Source organism: Dipodomys spectabilis, unplaced genomic scaffold (assembly GCF_019054845.1).
Source record: "Dipodomys spectabilis isolate Male_0828 unplaced genomic scaffold, ASM1905484v1 ptg000365l, whole genome shotgun sequence".
NCBI lineage: Eukaryota > Metazoa > Chordata > Mammalia > Rodentia > Heteromyidae > Dipodomys > Dipodomys spectabilis.
In genome coordinates, this window is record NW_024871042.1 from 352,297 (window position 1) to 375,464 (window position 23,168).

Below are 23,168 nucleotides of genomic sequence, written 5' to 3' on the forward strand. Positions count from 1 at the left end.
CAAACCATATTCAAGAAAGTATGAGTGGGAAGTGGTGCTGTGGCTCAAGCGGTAGAGTGCTCTCCTTGAGCTGAAGAGCGCCAAGGACAGCGCCCAAGCCCAGGGTTCAAGCCCCAAGACCGAAAAACAACAACAAAAAAACCCAAAGAAAGTATGAGTGATTTTAGTGGCCTTGCTTTTCTGAAAAGTTTTGGAGATTCAAGTAATAGAACCAATGACTGATATATATGAACCCATACTGGCCCTCTGTGGTTTATGGAAGTATAACATCAGAAAAGTTCAGCGGTTCAGGGTAATTGCTACTGAAAACACATTTCTTAAGACATAAATCTACTACAACATACACATGACATGAATAATATTGCAATTTATAAGACATCTTTATATACATCTCAAACTAACGGAAGAAAGGCACTATTACTCTCACTTTCGAAATGAGTAAGCTGACATTCAGAAAAATTAGTCATCTAACATATAGAATATCATTCACATGGAGATATGTGCACATACATAACGAGTTCACAGGCCCCATTAGGGCCCTTCAAAAACAGGACAGTTTAGGATGTTCAAAATGTAATTTTAAATTGAGGTGTTCACCTCTCTATTGAGAAAACAAATTTTTCTCCACTTAAAAAAAAGTAAAAAATAGCCGGGCGCTGGTGGCTCACGCCTGTAATCCTAGCTACTCAGGAGGCTGAGATCTGAGGATCGCGGTTCAAAGCCAGCCCAGGCAGGAGAGACCGTGAGACTCCTATCTCCAATAAACCACCAGAAAACCGGAAGTGGCGCTGTAGCTCAAGTGGTAGAGCGCTCGCCTTGAGCTGAAGAGCTGAGGGACAGCGCCCAGGCCCAGAGTTCAAGCCCCACAACCGACAAAAAAAAAAAAAAAAGTAAAAAATAGTGGGAGGGAAGGGATGGTAGGGGAAAAACAAAGGAGGAGGCAACAAAGCTGGATAAGAAATATACTCATTACCTTGCTCTGATAACTGTAATTCCTTTGTACAGTATTTTCACAATAAAATACTTAATTAAAAAAGTTTTCACAATAAACTTAATTAAAAAAATAAAAAATATATACCAATAGTGATGATAATTTTGCAAAGTGGTAACTACTAAAGACATCATTAAGTTGGTATCACATTTTTGGAAAAGAAATTTGACAAAAACTTCAAGATACAAAAAAGTATTCATGCCTTTTCTTAGTATTTCTATTTCTGGGAAGGTATCCTATAAAAATAACTCAAGACATAGAAAATGCATCCTAGGCACTTATTTATAGTATTTGAGACACCTGTCATGTGAGATTTAACAACTGAGTTGTTGACACTGTTTTTTGGTTTTTTTGGTCCTGGGGCTTGAACTCATAACCTAAGTTATGAGTTCAATAGCGTGGGCACTATTGCTGAAGTCTTTTTGCTCCAGGCTAGTGCTCCACAGTTTCACTTTCAGTTTTCTGGTTGGTAACTGGAGATAAGAGTCTCATGGACTTTCATGTCTAGCTTTGAACTGCCATCTACACATCTCAGCCTCCTGAGTAGCTAGGATTATAGGTGTGAGCCACTAGTACCCAGGGACACTGGTGGTTTTTAACTGATGTACCAATCACAGGTTGAACCACTGCATATGTGAGGTTACTTTGTGATAAAGTTACATAATAGTAGTAGTCCTGACTGCCATGTATCTTTCTGCTGCTCCCTGTGGCGTGGTTGCACTCTACTAGTCCTCAAGTACATAAAAGTACTTTTAAAATGGGAGGACATTTTTGTTCAAAAATAGTTTAAGTTAAAAGGCCCCCCAAAAGCCAGCCAATTATTTGGCTAAGGATAAAAGTGAACAGATCTAAGAAAGGACTGATATTTGTGGGTTTGGAAACTATTTGTTTTTAATGCCATGAATCTACTGTAGTAAAGACTAAAATATGGTTAAATATTCAACAATAGAGAAATGGCAAATAAAACCACAATCTACCAAAGCAGTGGTAGAACATAAATAGTGAAATTACAAGTAATAATTTTTCATTTCAAAGTATTATATGTAATAGTAACATTACAACCACAAGTTAAAAAGTCAAAATAAGATGCTGAGCATGATGGATTACCCTATAATCCTAGCTACTTAGGAAATGGGAGATTGGAAGGATTAGAATTTAAGGTCAGCCTGGGCAAAAAGTGAGTAGGAACCCTATCTTGGCATACACCTGTCATCCCGGCTACACGGGAAGTAATAGGTAAGAGGACTGCAACCTCAGGCCAACCCTGGGCTAAAACTCAGGACTTTTTTTTTCTTGTGTGGGTCCTGGTGTTTGAACTTAAGAGCTTGGGTACTCAATGCCAGTGCTCTATGACATAAGTGACAGCTCTACTTCTGGCTTTTGTGGTGGTAATTAAATATAAATGGACTTTCTAGCTCAGGCTGGCTTTGAACCATGATCTTCAGATTTCAGCCTCTTGAATAACTAGGATTAACAGTTGTGAATTATCGGCACCTGGTTGAGTCTATTTTCAAAATAGTTAGAGCAAAAAAGGGCTAGAGGCAAGGCTCAAGCATAAGGCTGTGTTCAAACCTCATAGTAACAACTAACAAGAAACCCTGAACAAAGAACAAAAAAAAAGTTAAGACAAAATGTCCTGTTAAATAGAAAGAACAATTTCCAATTCATGGATGTCATAATAGAACATTACAATAAAACTACAGATCAAAACTCCTCACTAACACAGGAACAAAAATTTGTATCCAAGGATTCAATATCCACAGATGCTACAAACTGTGGATTAACACACAGAATGAAAAACCACCCTGGGGTGACAATGTCCAAAAAGAAATGTACCTTTTATCTGACTTATGTAACTGTAACCTCTCTGTGCATCAACTTTCTAATAATAAATTTTTTTAAAAAAGAAATAAACAAAATACCACCTTACACCTGTACTTAATATGCAGACCACTATGTGCACAGCCTTTACATTGTAGAAGATATTACAAGTAATCTACAGATGATTTTAATTATATAAGAGGAGGCATATAAGTTATATGCAAAAAGAAAGTCACTTTGTTTAAAGCATTCAAGTGTCTGTTTTGGTATACAGAGAAAGTAGGAGGGTTCCCAGAACCAATTCCCCAAGGATAGAAAGGGACAACTGGATGTAAAGAGCAATAATCTTCAGAAACAGTCCTGTTTATTAAAGCATATGCTGATTTGCCAAGGACTGTTGGAAAAATTATTGTGTATGCCTTAAAACAATTCCTCTATCTTTACTCTTTGTTAATCTTTGACACTTTTTAAATTAACCTTTTTCTAAGTACTATACCACATTTCTTTGACTATTTACAGCAAAACTGAGATGGAAGACCATATAATTCATATTTTGTTTGTGTTAGTGAAATCTCATGAATTAAAAACAAGAAGTAACTATGGGAGTAAAGAAACACACTGTGCCTGGATTCAACTCTCTCTAAGAATTCAGGAATTAAATACTTTCATAAGTGGATAGAATATTTGTAGTTGCTAGCTAATCAAGAGTAAACTGGATTAAAAGAAATAAGCATTGCAAAGAAAGAAAATATTGGGAAAAGAGTAATACAGTGATGATGGGACCAGCTGGATGAAAAGTATTCTTAGAGTCCTTCTGTTGTTTCACACAACATTTTGAGACATCTTTCTCTCTCTTTATATGGCACAGTATTACTGTAATTAAGGCAAACAAATTCTATTTATTATTGGATCATTTAATTAAAAAATTGAATTAAAAAATAGTAAATTGCCGAGTCTAACACACTACCTGTGAAGTGAAGTACTATGTTAATTTAATCAAAACATTTCTGAAAAAGAAAAATAAATTTATATATCCAAAGCAGCCTTAATTTTTTACCTTTATATAAAAAAATACCTTCAACATCATCAAGTAAAGAAAACATTTCTTTAAATATTTCTTACCTGGAACCCACTTAATTTCCATTTCCATATCATTTTCTTTGCCTTTCTTTTCTTTGTCTTGAATAACCTGCAAGAGCTGCCTGTATTTAGCAATTTGTTCTTCATCATCCTTCTGAGTTTTCTTTGTTTTCCCATCTTCTACAATGACTCCATCATCTAAATTTTTTTTAAAAAAGTGTAATTTAATACACAGAAACAATCCATTTCTAATTTGTGTTTAGATTTCAGTCATTTCAGCAGCTTACTAAAAAAACATTGTCATAGTGGCTCATGCCTGTAATTCTAGCTATTCAGGAGGCTGAGATCTAAGAATCGTGGTTCAAAGCCAGCCTGGGCAGGAGAGGCCGTGAAACGCTGATCTCCAATAAACCACCAGAAAACCAGAAGTGGTGCCGTGGCTCAAGTGATAGGGCGCTAGCCTTGAGCTGAAAAGTTGAGGGACAGTGCTCAGGCCCAGAGTTCAAGTCCCATGACTGACAAAACAAAACAAAACAAGTTGTCAGAGACATACTACAAACACAGAATACCATAATTAAATAAAAGTCTTGTATATAATAAAAATCAGTTGTAGTAAGTTAGTACCGTCAAGGTACTATATTTCAGAATTAGTGTTTTTACTAAGTTATTATTTCAAAATAATTTGCTGAGCTGGAAGTGTGTCTTGATGGTAGAACACTTGCTTAGCAAGCACAAAGCTAAGATTTCAAATCTCTAGTACTCGGAAAAAAAAATGTGCAGCAAAGTAATTTGCCAATTACATAATACCTTATGATTCTCTATCCTACCAGCTACAGGATATTAAGGATGGTATTAGCACCTCTTTTGCCCTTTGCTATCTAGAACAGGGGCTTTAACAATGTTCTATTCAATAAAAGGAGACGGAATGTTGTTGATGTGAATTTAGAACAATACAAAAATTTCAGATTAAAGAGATAAAAGAAGCTGCTTAAATGCAATACCAAATCCTTTCCATTTGACTGTGAAAATACTTCAAAGATCTTATTAATCTATCAATGGTCAAAATAAAGAATTTCAGTGTGAAAAAATATTCACATTTCTATTTTCTAGTTATACAAAAAGTAACTAGAATACAAGAAGAAACAAACATTCATGAATATCAAATGCCAGAGAAAATTAATATACAAAGTTTCTTTGCTGTACATTTTCATTCTAACTCACTAAGTCCAAAACACAAATTAGGGAATGGTTCAGTGTGTGAGGCCCTGAGTTCAAACCCCAATATTGAAAACAGTATACATATATATACATATATATTCCACAAAATTATGTGTGTATGTATAGTAACCTATATTTTGATATAAAACATGGACTTACTGACTAAATGATCTCAATATAGAAAAATTTAGAGACAACATAATGAAGTCCTTCCCCTTTATAACATATAACTAAGTAGTCACCAAAAATGTCATTATTAAACATGAAACTATGAGATATAAGTGTTCATGTACTGTCTTTAAAAAAAAATTGTCAGGTGCCAGTGGCTCATACCTGTAACCACTTAGGAGGCTGAGATCTAAGGACTGCAGTTCAAAGCCAGCCTAGGCAGGAAAATCCATGAAATTCTTTTCTCCAACTAACTACCAAAAACTTGGAAGTAGGGCTGTTGCTGAAGTAATAGCCTTGAGAACAAAAGTTCAGCAACAGCACCAAGCCCTGAGTTCAAATCCCAGGACCAGCATACATACAAATACAAAAGTGACATGGAAAAAAAGTAAGTTAGTATTTTTATTTATTTTTGTCTAAATTAACAAAAAATGGTTGAGGGCATTCTTTCCATCCTATCACACTTTTACATTTTTCACTGAAACAGCTGAAGTTGATTTTTTCCTTGTTTGTGCTTTGTGCCACAATAATAATGTTGGATGGAATTCTGTCATGGATCCTGTAATTCAATGGATAAAACATCAGGAACACATTAAGAAAATGGCAATGTATTTCTTTCTATTAAAAGCTTACTTCTCAAAACATAATTAGAAGCAAGCTCCTTCCAGGTTGAAATTTTAGTGGTAAGTCTCTGATGGCTTACTTTAAATTGATTTTTTCCAGTACTAACATTTTACTTTCTGAAGCTCTAAAATGTGGGATAACTCATGTAGGTCTGTTCTCCTCTCAATTCAAGGACAATACTTTGTAAACGTTTTAATGTGAATGAGAATTAAATCTTTTTTTTTTTTCAAACAGTAAGCTCCCCTTATAAACAATAATCAAGGAATATCCAGTAAATCCAAAGCCTTCAAATATACTAATTATCAAAGGTACTAAATTACAGATTAAAGTAAGCTTGCAATCAGTTAAAATACTAAAGAAAAAGGCCTGTTTAAAAAAAAAGTGAGTAGTACAGTTCAACAAAAAGGCATTAATCTTTAGGGTCTTAAGAAATAAAAAGACACAAAATATAACCTAAATACTTTATGAACATCATTTCAATCTTTCCAGTCATGAGCCAGGGACTATCATGACTAGCTACAGCAGAAAGGAACAGAATGCCTAGAAAATTTGATGCACATTATTTTTCAAGGCATGCACTCTACCGCTAAGCTACCTTCCCAGCCCTGCACATTATTTTTCTTATGTAGTTAAGTCAGAATTTCAAATAAGCAGTCCAAAATCTTAACAAGAATATATTGACAAACTAGTACTAACTTATTCATAATGCCAAAAATTTATTTCGGTTTCTTCAAATCAAAATTGTTTTTGCAGCCTATTTGAAAAACTTGGAACCAATCTTCGTAAGTGTTCATGAAATAACTTTTTTTCCTTTATTTCAGAGCTGATAGTAAAAATGGTGTATAATTTTCAGAAAAGTGCTAAATAGCTATAGTATATGGTATTTTTTTTCTCACTTTATTGCAGGGCTAGTATTAAAGGAAAATGATTTATTTTCAGGAAAGTGCTAAATATCTATGCAGACATATAAATTTATCTATTTATGGGGGAAAGAACATAAAAGGTATTTGAGAAAGACTCAATGTTCAAATAAAATGTTCACTCAAATGACAAAAAAAAACCCAACCATCTAGTTAGCCCTTGAAAATGTGAAGTCTTTTGTACCCAACATAACTATCATTACAAATTATACATTTTCAGTCTATTAAGTCTTTAAGCAATTGTGTGGTTTTATTAAATGCGACATCTGAACAAATAAACGAGAATCATTAACCATGATTTTCCAGTGCATGTATGGAACACTGTTCCCTGTGGTATTTTACAAAAACAACCAAAAAAAAAAAAAACCCTGGGGAAAAAAAAAGCAGCCCTTTGCAGCAGTCTAAAATAGTGACAGACCCCATAGAAACTAACTAAGTTAAGGTTCAACAGCCCTATGTCAATACTAAAGAAGTAATTTGGATTTATTTAACTTTCCTGGAGGCCATAAAACAAAAAGAATGTGCATCTTTTAATTTTTTTCTTTAAGTAGTTGTACAAATGGGTTTCCATTCAAGAAATCAGTTTATAAGTATAGAGCATCTTGATGAGTCATCCCTTTTATCATACTCCCTACTCCCTCCCCATCTATCCCTTCTCTGCTCATTTATTGTTCTTAGTTGTATTTTTACATCTGTATTATGTATTATAAATGTATTCACCCATCATTGCTCTTTGTTTATTCGCCCCTATCATCTTAACACCCATCCCTATCAGACATGTTTCAGCTTCCTAATATTCATTCTGTCAACCTGTTAAATGTTCAAAGAGGTCTCATGAAAACACATCCCTGTGTATACATTAGTCAATTTCATTATGTATTGATGCATATAACTTTGTATTTTCACATTTCCTTATGTTTTATTTCTAACTTGCATGCCTTTGAAAAGGATCCAGATCAGTTTCAGTGTGGATTCTTATTCTTAATGATCAAGTGTTTTTGAACAAGTTGGATCACTGTCCTTTCTTTAGTCTTGTAACTGATAAGAATGTGTTTTATGGCTCATGTCCTAAGCCAGTTCTCCCATTAATGAGAATCTTCTCCAAGTGATTTATTGAAGAATTGCTCCAGGGAAGTCTGAAGAAGCTGGTAGAAGGGGAAGCTGGTAGAAAAGAATGAGGCCAAGTGATGGAGGAAAGTGCTCAGGTAAATCCTATCATCATCATGGTCCTCAGAAAGCTTGGAATATAAGAGTTGGGCCTATTCCCAGGCAAATGAGTTGAACTTTTATATTCCAAGTGTTCCAAGTTCAGGTATATGTCAAGGCTCATTTTCTCTTTAAATAGAATAATACATGCATTAGTGGGCTATTTGAATTTGAAAGTCTCTGTTAATCACTTAACAAACTGCCTAGTACAAAGTAGGAACATGGCAAAGTTGTACTTAATAAGAATTTTTCACTTTTCTTGAGGAAACTGAGCAAGTTCTAGAAGAATAACACATCCAGCTAGGGTAGTCTTGGAGGAAGATACATACTTGGACCTTTCCCGTCAGATTGCAGGAGTCACAGAATCTCTAAATAGCAGGTTTACATTCTGGATTGACTGTTACCTAGTATACTTTTGGGTGGTTCTGATCTTCAAGTAAGAGTTAAAATACACAGAAACAATTTCTTTTTCTGTGTGAGATCTTGAGAGTAGTTCTGAAATTTTGAGTACATATGATTAACAAGTCAAATGCATTGTTTTTTGTGGGTGTTTTCATATGGAAGTAAAATTAATTCAAAAGTAGCATATAGCATATTAACTACCTTTCAATCCTTTTCTTTCTTCCTACTTGTATGTGTGTTCTGCTGAAGATTGAACTCAAAGTGTCCTACATACTAGACAAGCACTCTCTCAGTAAACTGCATCCAAAATTTTCTTCCTATTCTTACTTTCTTCTAAGCTTTTACATGTGCAAGATAGAAGGCTTGAACTCAGGGACTCATGTTTCTTATTTTTTTTGTCAGTCATGGGGCTTGAACTCAAGGCCTGGGAGCTGTCCATGAGCTCTTTATAAGGCTGAGTACTTGAGCCACAGCTCCGCGTCCTGTTTTCTGGAGATAAGAGTCTCAAGTCTTTGAACCATGATCCTCAGATCTCAGCCTCTTGAGTAGCTAACATTACAGATGTGCGCCACCAGCAAATGGCTTATTTGGCTTTTTTACTCAAGGATAGCACTCTATTCTTCTGGCCATGCCTCTATTTTGGCTGTTAATTGGAGATAACTGGCAAAAAGCCAGAAGTAGAGGTATAGCTCAAATGGTAGAACACCAGCCATGGGGGATAGATTGACTTAATTTTTTTTTTTTTTATTGTGAGAATACCATACAGAGGAATTACAATTACATGGGCAAGATAACAAGTTCATTTCTTATCAAGCATTGCCGCCTCCTCTGTTTCTCCTTCCTATCCCTTCCCATCCCCCCCCCCCACCAAAGTTGTAAAGTTTTTCGACATAACGACTTGTACATCTCATTGTTGCAATGGGTCCACCTGTATCCCTAGTTAAATGATTTGTTTTTTCCCTTCCCCTCCACAAATTATACCAATATCAAATACAACAAAAGCATGGTCAGATAAGTTGATGTTAGGGGAATGAACCCCAAGGTAAGTATTCCAATGTTTTTTGTTTTTTTTTTTTTCCTTTCATGCAACTGTTTCTAACATATTTATAAGATGATTTCTATGTTGCTTTGTATGTCCCTCCCCCACGGTATAACCCATGGCTTAAAATTTTTTTCCAGCATGTCTATGTATACAAATTATACTTGGCAGACCTCTTAAGAATTCATTTGGTTTTTCTCTTAACTTACAAAGACATATTTGCATTAATAAGTCACTAAAAGATTAACAAATACCTTGTAGCTCTTCTATCTCCTCTTCCTCCTCACTAGAGGAAGCTAAGTAGGCTTGAAAATCCATGTCCAAAAGCTCTTCTTTTTTAAACTTTCTGTTAAGTGTTGTGATTCTTTCATGGTCAGTCTCATCCCAAGTGATCTCCACCTTTTACCATTGAATGAAGGAAACAGACACACAAAAATGACCCAGAAATGTCAACAACTTATGCCTATTAAAGAATACCTACTGTTAACTTGGATACTTAACAGTAACTTTAGAAAGTGAAAACAAGCCAGGCGCCAGTGGCTCATGCCTGTATTCCTAGCTACTCAAGCGGCCATGATTGGAGGTTTGAAGCTGGACCAGTCAGGAAAGTCCCTGAGACTCTTTGATTAGTCAAAGAAAAAGCCAGAAATGACACTGTGGGTCAAGTGTACGAGCCTTGAGCAAAGGAACCCAAGGACAGTGCCCAGGCCCAGAGTTCAAGCCCCACACTAGCAAAAAAAAAAACAAAAAAAAAAACACAAAAAAAAGTTAACATAGCCTGAAACAAATACATGAATAATACAGTTAATAAGCAGTATCCTATTTATGGAAAAGGAAACATTTTTATTAACTTATATCTTTCTTTTCCTCTTAATATTCCATCATTGGTCATAATAGAGTATGTGGATTAATTGTGCTGGAAAAAAATAGGAAAATGTACTGTTGAAAAAGTTAACATTATTATCAACCAAAAAAACATGCTTTTATCTTGAGTTCTACAGGTGATTCACAAACTATGAAATAGGTCAGTGAAACAACATTTCAATTTCAGTGTGTTTAATTTTCCAAAAAAGATTAAGAGCCATAAATGAGAAAGATATCTATTGGACAGAAGTACAATAAACCCCCACGATAGTCAAATTCATGCATAACATGGCTCCTGTCCTCCATTCAGGTTTTTGCATTTCCTACTTTTCCCCTTGTGTTATTGGAGATTGAACTCAGGGACTTGAGCTTGCCAGACAGATACTCTACCACTTGAGCTACATCTCTTTTCCCTTTTTCCATTGTTATTTTCCAGGTAAGATCTCACTTTATGGCAGGACTGGTCGGGGCTATGATCCTCCTCTGTGTGCTTGGCCATGTCAATGGAGAAGAGAGGCACAAGCCGTTGCATTTAGCCTTTTCTCTCGCTCCCTCAACTGGGATAACAGATACGCACCATCATGCCCAGTCATTAGTTGACAGTCTTACAAACTTTTATGTGTATGCTCCAACTAACTGCAATCCTATCTCTACCTCCCAAGTAGCTAAGATTACAGGCTTGAATCACAGTACCAGCCTGCTAAAGATTTTAGATTCACCAAAGGGTGGGTCTCTAGTCTCCGTTTTTCTCCTAATACCAACTTCCCCAGATAAGGACAATGAATAGGTACCAATTAACCAAGAGATTCTTAAAATTATTACCACTGTCTTAGACATTCCAGCTAGTTACAGGATCTACAATTGTTCCTATTCTGCTAACTAATATCCACTAAACTGCTGCTAGAAGCAGAACAGGTATTGAGGACACAGCCAGGACTCAGCAACTCAAGACTTGCCTGGCTAGTGAGTACTTCAGTGTAGAAAGTACCATGATCTTACATTTTATATATCTGAATCTTTTAGAATTGACTTATTGCATAAAAACAGGATTTTTTTTACTACACTCATTAATGAATCACTACTACACTGGACCCACCACACTGAAGAATCAGTTTCTCGGCCACCCCTCATCTCAGAAGAGCAGAGGTCTGTCAACTCAAAAAAGGCAAGGGAAAGCCAATGTGCAGAGTACAGCTGTGGGTAGTAGTTTAAGGTAAAGAAGACAGAAGCCAGTCTGCTAAGTAACAAATTATTTCAAAACAAAGAAACCTCCTAGGTACTTGGTTAAGATTATGAAAACTAATAATCCTGAATTAAGTCTACTTCTATAGTTTAATTTTTTTATCCTATCTGTTGAAAAATGTGTGCTTTTCTAAATTTTCACTAGTTTTGTTTAACTGACAACTGAAGGAACCTGTTACTTCTTTTCCTTATGTCCAAAGATATTAATAACTTATTAAAGAATACAATTGTTTAGAGTGGTTTTGGTATTCTTTCTTTTGTGGTGCTGGGAAATCAAACACTGGACATCCACATTTTAGGCAAGTGCTCTACCACTAAAATTATCTCATCCTCAAGGGATCTAGTTGAATACTGTGTGGGCAAGACAGAAAAGAAAAAAGAAATATTAATAGACAACCAAGTCAGGCTTAATGGCATAAGAATCTGGAAGTCAACTTTAACATCTGTGGTAAATAACATATGTATATTTGTCTCATTTCCATTTGTGCATTAAATTTTTAAATACTGTCCATCTTTAAAGATCCTGTAAATAAATAATGCACACATCTCTTCTTAAAGCAACAGAAACAGCTCCACATGTTTAAAAGCTAAAAAGTACCGTTGATGTTCCCATTGCAGCAGATGTGAAGTATTTTGGTTTATATGCTGTTAAATCCACTTCTGAAGCTATATCCTTGGGCTCATCATCAAAAGTAATATCATCTGGTATAAACCTAAGACATAAAGAAAATATATATTTATTTAAACATATGCTGCAGTGATAAACAAGAGTTTATATTCTTTACTAATTAGTTATGGTTTACAAATACATCCATACACACCATATAAGTTTCTACAGAACACACATGTAGAGAGGCAAACAGCATTAGAAATAATCTTGGTAAAAATTTTTTCTAAAATTCATAAATTATGAGTCTGAAATTCCACTAAATTCAAGAGAACAATACATAGATAGAATCCTTGTCTTAGGAGACAGTATAAGTGAAGTGCAAGCACACAAGATCTACCATGTCTCAAAAACATCCAGATTCCTAATGGTGCATTCACTGGCTTGCTTTATGACACTCTGAAGATCAAAGTGATTTAATAATTCAGTGTTTTGAACACAAAGCATATGTACATGAAATGTCATTGAAAATAAAAGCTCAAGGTTTATTTAAGACACCCCAAAGTCTTAATATAACCTTATAATTTATTTCACAAATAAGTAGCTTTTCAGTGTAAATTAGTCACAGTATCTCACAATTTTCAGTCATCAGGATAGGGAATAGGAAAAAAACCCAACACACCATTATTATATTTAGGTTTATAATTTATGTAAGAGACTTTACACATACATGAAAATAATATAATTTTATAAAATATTGTTTTAGTGTTAACAGGGATGCGTAAATCCTTCTATAGAGACACTTTTGCACAGACATAGTAGAAGAAAATATCTGAGATCTATTTTTTAATGCTACATTTGCTTTTATACATATTTTTAGATAAACAAAAAAAAGTTTCTACAGATAAATAGCAGCAGAAAATTCAATTTCTTTCTTTTTGTCCTTGTACTATTATGTACAACAAAATGTAACAGAGAAGGGAACATTTTCCCATGATCAAGGTACCCAAGAGCTTACTTTAACACTAGATGGAAACGTCTCCAGAAGGAAACAGAACAAAACAGTCCTAAAAACAAGTCAGCATCAATTTATAATAAATAAATAAATAATCTAACAAATTTAAACAATCAAAACAAAAACCCTCTATTGACATTTTTAACCGAAAAGAGAAGGAAACAGCTTGTCTGATGAGATCATGCCATTCTTGCAATAAATTTAAGCATACTAATAAAATCTTATACCCAATTATAATACTTTTTGGTAATTTTTCTAAAGTCTGAATCTCTTTAAAGCAACTATGAAATGATGCATTTTTTTTTCTCCCTGAAGTATTTCATTTTGAGAACAAAGCCTCAACACATCTACATCTAAATAATGCTTCCTATTCCACATCACAGTGGGATGGTTTAAGGATTCAAAAGGACTACTTATGATGATAAAATGGTACAGCAGTTCAGTTTCCTGTTTCCTTAGAATTGAAATTCACAGCCATCTAAGGCTCTTCAGCGCTGGGTCAGTGAAGACCTAGCACTTGCTGAAAACAATTTTGGCCAGTGGCTACTGTTTTGGACAGCACAGATCTTGAAATACCAGTGACTAGCAAATGCCTTTCCCCCTACTTTAAGGCTTTTGTCAAATTATTTCTTCTAGTACCTAAGTCTAAGATAGTTGTAAATATATATTGCATATAACACATCACCTTAAAAAATACAGACACGTTTAAAAGATCATAACTACGGTAATAAATTATGCATAATTTACATTTTCTTATTTTTCTTCTTAGAAAGCAAATGATTATTTCAGAATAAAAATCAATATAGAGCACTATGCAAATATTTTAATTCTTAACAATCATTGTAAGATTCAGCTAGTAACAACTGGATTACCTTAGATCTAGAAAAGAACAACTGCTTTCAAATTCCAGACCATCACAGTCCTCATAAATTTTACTTGCTGTTTCAGGTGAATCACAGTCTACTACTGCATAATAATACTTCAGACGTTTGAATTGATAATCTCTCAGCTTTTCTCTAGAGGCCCTAGGGAAGAAGAACTCATTAAACTTAAGTTATATAGGAACAGAAAAATCTACCTCCCATTTAAAAAAAAATAAAAATAATGTATGAAGTTCTACATCGAATCCCTAGCATGAAAAAACAAAAAGTAATTCTTTAAAATATGTAATATTAGGCTGGGAAGGTGGTTCAGTGGTAGAGTGCTTGCCTAGCATGCATGAGGCCCTAGGTTTGATTCCTCAGCACCACATAGGCAGACAAAGCCGGAAGTGGTGCTGTGGCTCAAGTGGTAGAGTACTAGCCTTGAGCTAAATTGCTGAGAAACAGTTCCCAGCCAGGCCCAGGGTTTAGGTTCCACCACCGACAGAAAAAAAAAAAAGACGTTAATACTTAAATATAAAAACTTAAAAATAAAATACAATAAAAATATATACCTATGCATATTTTTATATTATTATTATTACTACAAGCTAGCCTTCAAGACATCTTGCTTCCCTTCAGGGTTTTGCCTTATGACCAAAAAATAGCCAACCTCATTTTTTTTTTTTTAACTCTAACAGGTATAGATTTTTAGTGTTTGGACTGGAATTAAGTTATCTACAAAAGGAAAATGAGAATTCCATATACCTAACCTTTTACCCTATTTCTTAGAAGTTATTTTATTTTTTGTTTGCTTTGCTATCACATACAGCATTTTCAAGTAAAACCTCTAGACCAAACATTGCATTATAACATACACGTGGAAGGAATAGCTCTATCCACAAAGAAATTCTTAATCTTACAAAATATTTGCTCCAGAATCATTTGCTTCCCCTACCACAAACTTGATCATAATTTTCACTAAGTGTACAGAGAGCTCCACCTAGTGGTTCAAAAAGTATCTTTAAATTTTTTTTTCTATACTGTACTATGATGATAAAAGAACCTTTTGATTCTGCCATTTTGCTATTTAATCCTCAAATAAGAAAAAAATTCAATAAAAATCAGGGAACTGAACATGAGAAAATTTTAAATCTCTTTAATTCTGAAATACTTCAAAAACTTCAACAAATATTTTCAAGAATATACACATTTGAAGAATATATAAATGTTGTTCAAAGTGCCACTTTGACATACTGTTTTATGAACTACTTGGATCATAAATGGTATAAATGCAAGCTTAATTCTATTCAGGTAACCAGAAATCTAAATTATGACATGAATTCATAAGGTTTCAACTTATGTTCTATAGTAATTCAATACCAGTCCTTTTCAGGGGCATCTTCAGGAATACTTAGTAATTCTACTGGTCCTTGAACTTGCTCTTCCTTCATCCTCTCTTTTCCAAACTCGGAAGGATATATCTAAACACAAAAAGATAACACTGACATGATATGTACATTCTTTTCACACAATAGGCAGACTTGTGAAGATCAGGCCAAGGGTCAAAAACCTGACTCAATGACGATAACTCACTTCAGGAAAGTAAAACTCACTTCTAAACTCAGGAAGCTAAAGAATCTTGAGGAATTTCCTTTAAAATAAGTCATTTTGGCTAGAGAGTAACAGATGTGGGACTTATGAACAAAAATTGATTGTTTCCTTCACGTACTAACCAGAATGAGATGGTTCCGGTATCCAAAGGAAAAATTAAGAAAAACCAAACAAGATTTAAAGTTTAAGAAACTATAAATATAAGGGAAAAAAACGACTTGTTTAAATGATTTACACAAAATCCACTTAAAAAAATACATAAACCATAGCAAAACCAATTTTATAATACCCAATTTTATATTTTATATCTACATCACAGTATTTCTCAACTGGTTTTAATAGAAATTCTCCACGTAATAAGAAACAAAACTGATGACAATCTTACCGTATAGATATTTTAAAAAGTGAATCACTTTCAGTGGGCTTAGCATTTTTTATGGTATCTACTTTCAGAGGAAAAAAAAGCAATTACATTAACACTTTGATACTGATGAGCTTAAATATATACTCATTAATATATTTTCCAGTTGTCTGAATACGTAATTTATCAAGAGTATTTGAGGTTTGTCTTTTGTTGTTGTTTCTGTGCCAGTCCTGTGGCTTGAACTCAGCCTCTTTGCACTGTCTCTGAATTTCTGTGCCAAAACTAGTGCTCTCACACTTAAGCCACAGTGCTACTTCCAGCTTTTTGATGATTAACTGGGAATAAGAATCTCATGGACTTCCTTTCTTGCCTGGGCTGGCTTTGAACTGCAATCCTCAGATCTCAGCCACTGGAATAGCTAAGATTATGAGCTAAGTATGAACCACTGGCACCTAGCAGGAATATTTGAGGTTTTTGTTTTTGCCAGTCATGGGGCTTGAACTCAGGGCCTGGGCACTATCCCTTCTTTTATTCTATCACTTGAGCGAAGGTGGCCTTTTCTGTTTATGTAGCACTGAGGAATTGAACTCAGGGCTTCATGCATGCTAGGCAAGCACTCTACCACTAAACCACACTCCAAACTCCAACAGTTGAGTTTTATAATAGGTTGATACAGAAGTTTCAAGTATATATGTTGTCCTATATTGATCATAATTTTTTTTTCTGATGTAGAAGTGCTTATTCATCTCCTGATTAACAAAATACATTTCCTTTGGTTATCCTGTTTCTGTGGTTTGCTTCATTCTGAAGTTTATCGTGGGGCATATTTGGTCATTACCTGAACTAAGGTGTCTACATAATATCATATCCATTTGTCCCAACAACACATATTTAAGAGCTTTATTTTGGTCTAAATTATCATGTGCACTTACTTATTCTACCCCATGAATTATGCCATTTCCTTCCAAACCTTTGAATTCTCATAGGATCATAAAATGTTTATACACAGGTGAGACATTTCCTTTTTTTGGTGGGAGTGGGTCCTTTTACACAGGCATTTCATAAAGATTTACTAATTTTGCTTATTCTTTTAGATGTATACTGGTATCCTTTTTCTTAACCTTCATTTTAATTGGAATTTTACTAAGAACTGCAATAAATCACATAAGTGGGGGTTGGAGGCAAGCCTCAAGTCATACAGCACCCGTCAATGAGCAAAAGCAAGCATTAGCTATTGAGTTCAAGTCCTGGTCTTGGACAAAAAAAAATTATAGAACATTTAAAAATATTTACACAGAATAATAATTGAGAACTATTTCAAGGACTCTGCTAAATATATACCTAAATATGAGTTGCTTTTCATTTAATTCTCATAGACACCATAGGAAGTACTACTGCTACATCTATTTGTCAATTAAAAACCACTTAAGAAATGAATAAAGTAGCCAAGATTATACAACATTTATGAAAATCAACATAAAACTTAAGTCTGTCATAATGCAAAGCCTAGATTCTTAATCATTATACTGGCTTGTAACTTGTAAGAATGATAGTTTATTTCATGTTCATACATATGCTACAATAATTCCCTAAAATTCCATATTTCTCTTGCTAATGTATTGAATCATTTCTTTTTTTTACTGTACTTTTTTTTTTTTACTGTACTTTGTCATTTTAGGGTTGTTTGCTTTTGTTTAAGACAGCTTAGCTTTGAACCCCAGCTGGCCTCAAATTCATGATCTCTGTATTCTAGTCAAGTGCTGGTACTTTACAAATTCATGATCTCTGTATTCTAGTCAAGTGCTGGTACTACAGGTATGGATCACCACACTTGGCTTTCTTTGCAATTTCAAAGTATGTTCAAAAACGTATGACCTACCAATAATAATCTACCTCTCCATTTCTAATACTTATACCTATTTCATGCCCATTAGACCATTCCAAAATTAATTACTTTCTTTAAAAACAAAGTTATAGTTTTAAGATTTTTTTTTTTTTCAGTTGTAGGGCTTGGAACTCAGGCCCTATCCCTGAGCTTTTGCACTCAAGACTAATACTCTACTACTTTGAGTCACAGTGCCACTTCCAGTTTCCTGGCGGATCATTGGAGATAAGAGTCTCACACTTTCTTGCCCAGGATGGTTCTGAACTGCAATCCTCAGATCTCAGCCTCTTGATAGCTAGCATTGCAGTTGTGAGCCACTGGTGCCGGGCTGTTTTAAGATTTTTTTAAAAGTTAGATTTAGGTTAAATGTCTTGAAATATTTACCTCCAAATGAAATCAATTCTTACCTTTACAGAAAATACAACACCTCCTTTCGGTTTAAATGAATTGAACAGAGCTAATAAATCTTTTGCTTTTAATCTATCCCAGTCCATGTTGCAAACTGCTAATCGACGTGTAATCTGAGAAAGGAAGAATATTAAATACTATGTGTTCATGCCATTTCAGTGCTTTGAAAATTAAAAATTAAAAAATGTAATTTTTCCCCAAAGTATAAAGTTTACTAGTATATTATGTAAAAATTTCACATACAGGAGAACTTCAAATGAGCCCAATAATAATAAAACCATATAGATAAATACTTTCTCTTAGATCTTGGTTAAGACTATTATCACAAGGTGACTTTTTTTTTGTGCGGGTCCTGGGTCTTCAACTCAGGGCCTGAGCTCTGTCTGCGAGCTTTATGCTCAAGGCTAGTGCTCTACCACTTGAGTGACAGTGCCACTTCTGAGTTTTTTATTAAGTTGTTTTTTCTGAGTTGTTTATTGAAGATAAAGAGTCTCAGGGACTTTCCCACCAGGGCTAGCTTCAAACCATGATCCTCAGATCTGTTTCCTGAGTAGTTAGGATTACAGGCATTAGCCTCCAGCACCCAGTAAGAGGTAACTTTTTAACTACTACCTTTGCTTAGCTATTCTGCCACCCATGCATGAGAAGCAAGGTTCACAGAAACAGAAATGTAAACTACCAGCTAAAAATTTCATGTGACTTTGAGTTAAAGTATATTATATTATAGGTGTACATATATATATATGCATATATATAAAGTCAAACATTTTTATGTATATATTTTCCCCCCCATTATCAGTAAGTTTAAATCAGAATCATCAAAAACATTATTACCAGAGGCTGGAGAATGTGACTCAGTGATCACCAAAATATATATACATGTGTGTGTGTGTGTGTGTGTGTGTGTATTTTTTTTTTGCCAGTCACGGGGCCTTAACTCTGGACTTGGACACTATCCTTCAGCCCTTCAGCTCAAGGCTAACACTCTACCACTTGAGCCACAGCGCCACTTCCAGCTTTTTCTGCTTATGTGGTACTGAGGAATTGAACCCAGGGCCTCATGCATGCAAGGCAATCACTCTACCACTGAGCCACCTTCCTGGCCCCTAACCAATATTTTATTAATAGTTTTCATGCTTTTTTTTTTTTTGGCGGGGGGTAGTGGGGGTGCTAGGGATCAAATCCAGGGCCTTATACATGCTAGGTAAATATTCGCCCACTAAGCAACACCACTAGTCTCTTCCCATTTATTTACTGACATCAAAATCCTACCATCTGTTATTATAACTAATGGTACTATGTTATTCATAAATAATCTATCCAAAAGGTTACCTCATCAGCTCGAGGAGCATCTTTATCTAATTCTCTCCAAGCATGCTCAAAGCCAGGTTCTTCAGGAAATATATCAGCCCAATCATCTTCATCTTCAGAACTAGTTTCAATATTTCCTTTCCCCCTTGCAAGATCAGGGCCACTGTCACTTTCATCATCATCTTCACTGTCTTCTTCTTCCTCTTCATCAACTTCACTTTCATCATCATCAGCTGAAGCTCCACCACCACCTGTGATTTCATTTTCAGATTCCTCATCACTTCCTATTTCACTCATACTGTCTGAATCTTCCTCCACAGACTCTTCATCAAACATCTTTCCATTACTGTTTCCTGCCATTACAAATTGAACCAATACACAATGTTACGGGCAGGGGGAAGAAGAAAATATATACTATTTATTAATTTAATTATATTAAATATGTACTAGTATATATTTAGTTACTGAAGAGCGAAATGAACTAACGAATGAGTACCCAATTCTACTTAACTTCTTCAGACATTTCTTATCATGTGATGACAATATGTAAAACTTTATCTGGTTATAGAATATAGCTCTCACTAAAGTGCACTGCAAGTTAAAATCATTTAGATTCAATTTTTTATGTCCTTCAGTGCCAAATCAAAAATAATCACTGTATATTTTTCCTCCTATAGTATTTCCAAATAAGCATTTGGCCATCTCAAGATACTATGAAAATAATTATTATACCTTTTGTTCTTTTTAGCACTAGTTTAAAAATACCATAACACCAAAGAATCATTATTTTCAACCAACCTGATTGTTTTTCTCTTTTTGTCTTGTTACAACTGATCATAGGACATTTCACAATTTCAGAGCTGCTCAAGTCTGCTGTCCTGAGTTTTCCTTTGGGAAAGGTGTCTGTGCTATGTTCAGTATTTCTTTTCTCTTTTGTGCTTTTTTGTGTAAATTCACCACTATTCTTCTTGGGACTTATTTCTGAATCTATCTTCTTCGATTTACATAAGTTTTTCATTTTCTGATATTTTTTAGAATTATCTAAATCATTTTTATTTACAGAATCCTTTTGGTCCGTTTGCTTAATTTCTTTCTTTTGTTCTTCAGTCAAATTCTGTGAACTAATTTCTTTACTGGTTTGAGTTTTCTTCTTTATTTTCTTTTGGTTCAATACTTTGCCTTCTTCATCAGAGAGATCGGAATCAGAATCTGATAGGTCATAGAAACGTTTTAAGTCTTCGGTAGTGCTATGGTTGATGGGCCGCCCTCTTTTGTCAACAGCATAGTTCAACTTAAATTTTTTGTCATGAAACATGGCTCGAAATCTCTTGTCAATCTTGACTTTTCGATCCTTTTCAGGCATTTCCCAAAATCTAGGATCCTTTGAAACCCGCCTAAAGCGCTGGTCATTCATTATTTCTTGTTTGGATGACATTTTGAAATCTTACTGAAGAAACCAAATACTAAAAAATAAAACAATGTTAGGACAATGAACAATTAGTAACATAATTAGGAGATTTAAAAAGTGTATTAACTCACAATACATTATGTGTAAAATGTATGTAAAATAAAGGGAAGTGAAGTTCAACTTCATCTCCCCAACTTATTCTGGGTCACATGCAAAAAAGCAAAAACAGCAAACTGTTCTCTCTTCTGTTTGGAGAAATAAATTTAAGGCATATCAAGCAGAACCCCAGGGTTTTATGGATATGGCTAGTAGCCTATTAAACTCTCTTAGAATTTCTATATGCCTATCTATATTTCTGTAGTGCTGTTAAGTTAAAAGCAAATGCATTTTAAAAGCACTACCAAAAAACCAAGGATGGAGGTCCACACATGAAACCCTAGCATTTATAATACAAAAGCAGGATAGTGAGTTGCACAGCAGTGTGGGCTACAGATAGAATCACAGGTTAGCCTGGACTATTTAGTGATACCCTGCCTCAACACTCTGCCAAAATAAAAAAAAAGCCGGGCACTGGTGGCTCACACCTGTAATTGTAGCTACTCAGGAGGCTGAGATCTGAGGATCGAGGTTCAAAGCCAGCCCGGGCAGGAAAGTCCGTGAGACTCTTATCTCCAATAAACCACTCAGAAAACCAGAAGTGGCCCGGTGGCTCAAGTGGTAGAGTGCTCGCCTTGAGCTGAAGAGCTGAGGGTCAGAGCTTAGGAGCAGAGTTCAAGCCCCACGACCGACCAAAAAAAAAGAAAAAGAAAAAAAAGAAGAAAAGAAAAATACACCAAACCTCAGTTTATATAATTTGTTTCGGAATGCTCTTTACCTCCTAGTACTCCTAACACAAGTCCTACAAAGTTAATCTCCTAACCAGAGACCAAAACCAAACCAGACTTATTTCAGAAAGTTCCTTCTTTAAATCTTCCGATCTGTCAGGAACTAACTAAAGACTCTTTCCACTTAACACATATCGCCCTTCCCCCTTTTAAAGAATTAGCTATTCTATAAGTAATAAGGCATCAAAGACCCCATCCTACAAAACTATATAGGTTTATGTGTATTAATTATCATGCCCTTCTAAAGAGTCTCTGATGGTTTGGCTTCCATGGGATTTGAATGCTGCCAAAAGCCTAAAATCTGATTTTAAAAGCCAACCTGTGTGTTAACCTCATGACAGCAGACAATCTAACACCGGAGGACAGCAGATGCCTGGAGCACCTCCCCTCCTTCCCCTATGTCAAAATGATTAGCCAAGAGATTTATTTTTTTTAGAGAAAAAAAAAACAGAAACAAAAACAAAAACAGGGCTGGCATCGTGGTGGATCAGAGGTAAAAGAGCTTGCCTAGCAAACTCGAGAATAAAAACAAACTAAAACAAAAATAAAATAAAGCAAGCCCCAAAGAGACTGACCCAGCTGGACAGAACTGCTTTATTTATTTATTTGGGGGGGGGGGGAGCCAGCCTCACCATATAGCCCAGTGGGCAAGGTTCCTACATTTGCGCGCGCGTGCACACACACACACACACACAAGGTTCCTACATTGGCGCACACGCACACACACACACACACACACACACACACGAGTCAAAGCCTCACTGATGTACTGATCAGTGTGCAGAGGTAAAACCTGTAACTGTGAGAGAAGACACACACACACAGTCACCAGAGTCAAACGCCTCACTGATGTACTGATCAGAGGTAAAGCCTGTGACTGTGAGAGAAGACACACACACACACACACACACACACACACGTGCACACGCACACACGGTCACCAGAGTCAAATGCTTCACTGATGTACTGATCAGAACGCAGAGGTAAAGCCTGTGACTGAGAACACACACACACACGAACACACATACATACATACACACACACACACACACACACACACACACACACAGTCACCAGAGTCAAAGCCTCACTGATGTACTGATCAGTACGCAGAGGTAAAGCTGTGACTGAGAACACACACACACACACACACACACACACACACACACAGCCTCCCTGATGTACTGATCAGAGGTAACGCTGTGACTGAGAACACATACACACACACACACACACA

The 23,168-nt window shown here is 35.3% G+C and overlaps 1 protein-coding gene across 4 annotated transcripts in view; it reads right to left on the bottom strand.

Moving 5' to 3' along the window:
• Esf1 (ESF1 nucleolar pre-rRNA processing protein homolog) overlaps positions 1-23,168 on the bottom strand; it is a 55,959-nt gene that overhangs the window by 32,267 nt on the left and 524 nt on the right. For 3 of the 4 annotated variants that reach the window (XM_042666409.1, XM_042666410.1, XM_042666411.1), the window contains exons 2-9: positions 20,438-21,102; positions 19,661-19,995; positions 18,328-18,441; positions 15,441-15,541; positions 14,070-14,222; positions 12,174-12,288; positions 9,724-9,868; positions 3,935-4,090 (exon numbers count right to left, since the gene is read on the bottom strand). In XM_042666409.1, coding sequence (XP_042522343.1) covers positions 3,935-4,090; positions 9,724-9,868; positions 12,174-12,288; positions 14,070-14,222; positions 15,441-15,541; positions 18,328-18,441; positions 19,661-19,995; positions 20,438-21,074 — 1,756 coding nt within the window. In that variant the 5' untranslated portion in view covers positions 21,075-21,102. The remainder of the gene's footprint in view (positions 1-3,934; positions 4,091-9,723; positions 9,869-12,173; positions 12,289-14,069; positions 14,223-15,440; positions 15,542-18,327; positions 18,442-19,660; positions 19,996-20,437; positions 21,103-23,168) is intronic. The other variant, XM_042666412.1, reaches the window with a different exon arrangement.